General features: G+C 49.4%; 1 protein-coding gene across 1 annotated transcript in view; it reads left to right on the forward strand.

Moving 5' to 3' along the window:
• Positions 1-2042, forward strand: part of LOC106813105 (retinoblastoma-like protein 2) — a 36064-nt gene that overhangs the window by 22288 nt on the left and 11734 nt on the right. Inside the window, exons 13-14 of the mRNA XM_014817160.1 lie at positions 848-919; positions 1469-1574. Of these exons, the coding sequence (XP_014672646.1) occupies positions 848-919; positions 1469-1574 (178 nt within the window). The remainder of the gene's footprint in view (positions 1-847; positions 920-1468; positions 1575-2042) is intronic.

The following is a 2042-nucleotide window of genomic DNA, read 5'->3' on the forward strand; positions in this document are numbered from 1 at the left end:
GGCTAGTAAATGACGAATTTCCCTTGTTTATTGTTGTCACACTCCTCCCTATTATGTACTCCTGACGATATCGATGACTAAAATTTTCGACTTTGAAAGTTTTTAAATATTGTTTTCATATCGACGACATCGATGACTGATCGAGATTCGTAAAACTTTTAGCCGATATCGATGACATTGGTAACCGTTTGAGCACGCTAAAACGTTTGCCGATGTTGGCGTCGTCGACGACTGACCGTGATTGTTGCACTCTCTCCCCGCGCACGCTCGCGCGCGTAGGTTGTACAGAGCGGCTAACGCGCACGCGTTCCTCGAGCACGCTGCTCGTGCCGCGGCCCACCCGCCGACTCACCCTAACTAACGCTCGCCCTTCTTCTCTCCCCGCGTAGGTCGTACAGAGCGGCTCACGCACACGCGTTCCTCGAGCACGCTGCCCGTGCCGCGGCCCACCCGCCGACTCACACCCTAACTAACGCTCGCCCTTCTTCTCTCCCCGCGTAGGTCGTACGGAGCGGCTCACGCACACGCGTTCCTCGAGCACGCTGCCCGTGCAGGTGTCAGTAGGTAGAATGGTAGATAGGTAGATCGTCACCCAGACCAGATCGTCATGTGCTGCGTTTACGTCATGGCCAAGGTGCTTCTGCCGTGTCAGTGCGTTGCAGCTTGCAGTGGTGAGCGAGTGGATGGGAAAGGTAGCACGAACGATAGGTGTTCGTGGTGGCCAGGTAGATAGGTAGCACAAACAATAGGTGTTAGTCATTGGTAGGTTGGTTGGGTGGGTGGGTGGATGGGCAGGTAGATAGGTAGTTATTTCGCGATGGCCTCACCGTTACGTGTTTCGTTGCAGGTGTGTGGCCATGACAAGCCATTCCAGGAAGTGATGAGGTGTTACCGGCTACAGCCACAGGCTCAGAGCCACGTGAGTCTGTTATACCGTATGCTGTTGTTGGGCACACACCAGTCTGTCGTCAAAGATGCGACCTGGCCATTTTTAAAGGGCGCTCTCTCTCTAGTGAGAAACTTCAAAAAATACAGTAGCTATATATCGATATAAAGTTATATAAAGTATACATCGATGGAAAGTTTTTTTCTGCTGTAAAAATCGTAGTTTATATAATGTGTATAAAATTCATGATCGAGTTGAAAGGAGAAGATAAATTGACTCCCATCACACTGTCTCCTGTACTCTCTGCACTCCCTTCTCTGTACTCTCTCCCTTCCCTCTCTCCCTTCCCTCTGCCTCCCCTCTCTCCTTCCCTCTCCCTCCCCTCTCTCCCTTCCCTCTCCCTCCCCTCTCTCCCTTCCTTCTCCCTCGCCTCTCTTCATTCTCTCTCTCCTTCCCTCACCCTCCCCTCTCTCCCTTCCCTCTTTTCCCTTTTCCCCACAGACTTATTTTTAGCAGCAGTACGTGTTACAATATGGCTTCAGCCTTCCGCGTTGAGTAACGGTGTGCCGATTGCGACAACAGGTCTATCGTAGCGTGCTGCTGCGGAACAGGAGGTCCGGCCACGCCACGAACGAATCCAGCGCTTCCTCCTCCCCAGTCTCCACGGAAGAGGTGGACAAACACGAAGGTAGGCGCGCAGCTCTCTCTCTCGCTCCTCTTTTTTTCCCATGCGCGTACAAACTAGTACTAATATTTTTTAAACAGGATAATGCCTTTGCCGACACAATCGATGATCTGTTTATATTGGTAGCAATATATCACCGATATTATTGATTAAAATTTCGATTGCTGAAGGTTTTTAACTACGTTGACGATACCGATGGTTAATTGAGACGGCTGAAGTCTTTGCAATATATTATTATACACAGCTCTCTCTGTCACTCCATGTCCTTCATCCGTGTGTACAAACTCTCTTTCTCGCACGCACACCTGATGAGACGCTTGATTGAGACGGCCGAAACCTTGCAGTGTATTAACGATATCGATGACTAAAATTTCGACTTTGAGCGTTTTTAAATATTGTTTTCATATCGACGACATCGATGACTGATCGAGATTCGTAAAACTTTTAGCCGATATCGATGACATTGGTAAC

Source organism: Priapulus caudatus, unplaced genomic scaffold (assembly GCF_000485595.1).
Source record: "Priapulus caudatus unplaced genomic scaffold, Priapulus_caudatus-5.0.1 Scaffold726, whole genome shotgun sequence".
Classification (NCBI taxonomy): domain Eukaryota; kingdom Metazoa; phylum Priapulida; class Priapulimorpha; order Priapulimorphida; family Priapulidae; genus Priapulus; species Priapulus caudatus.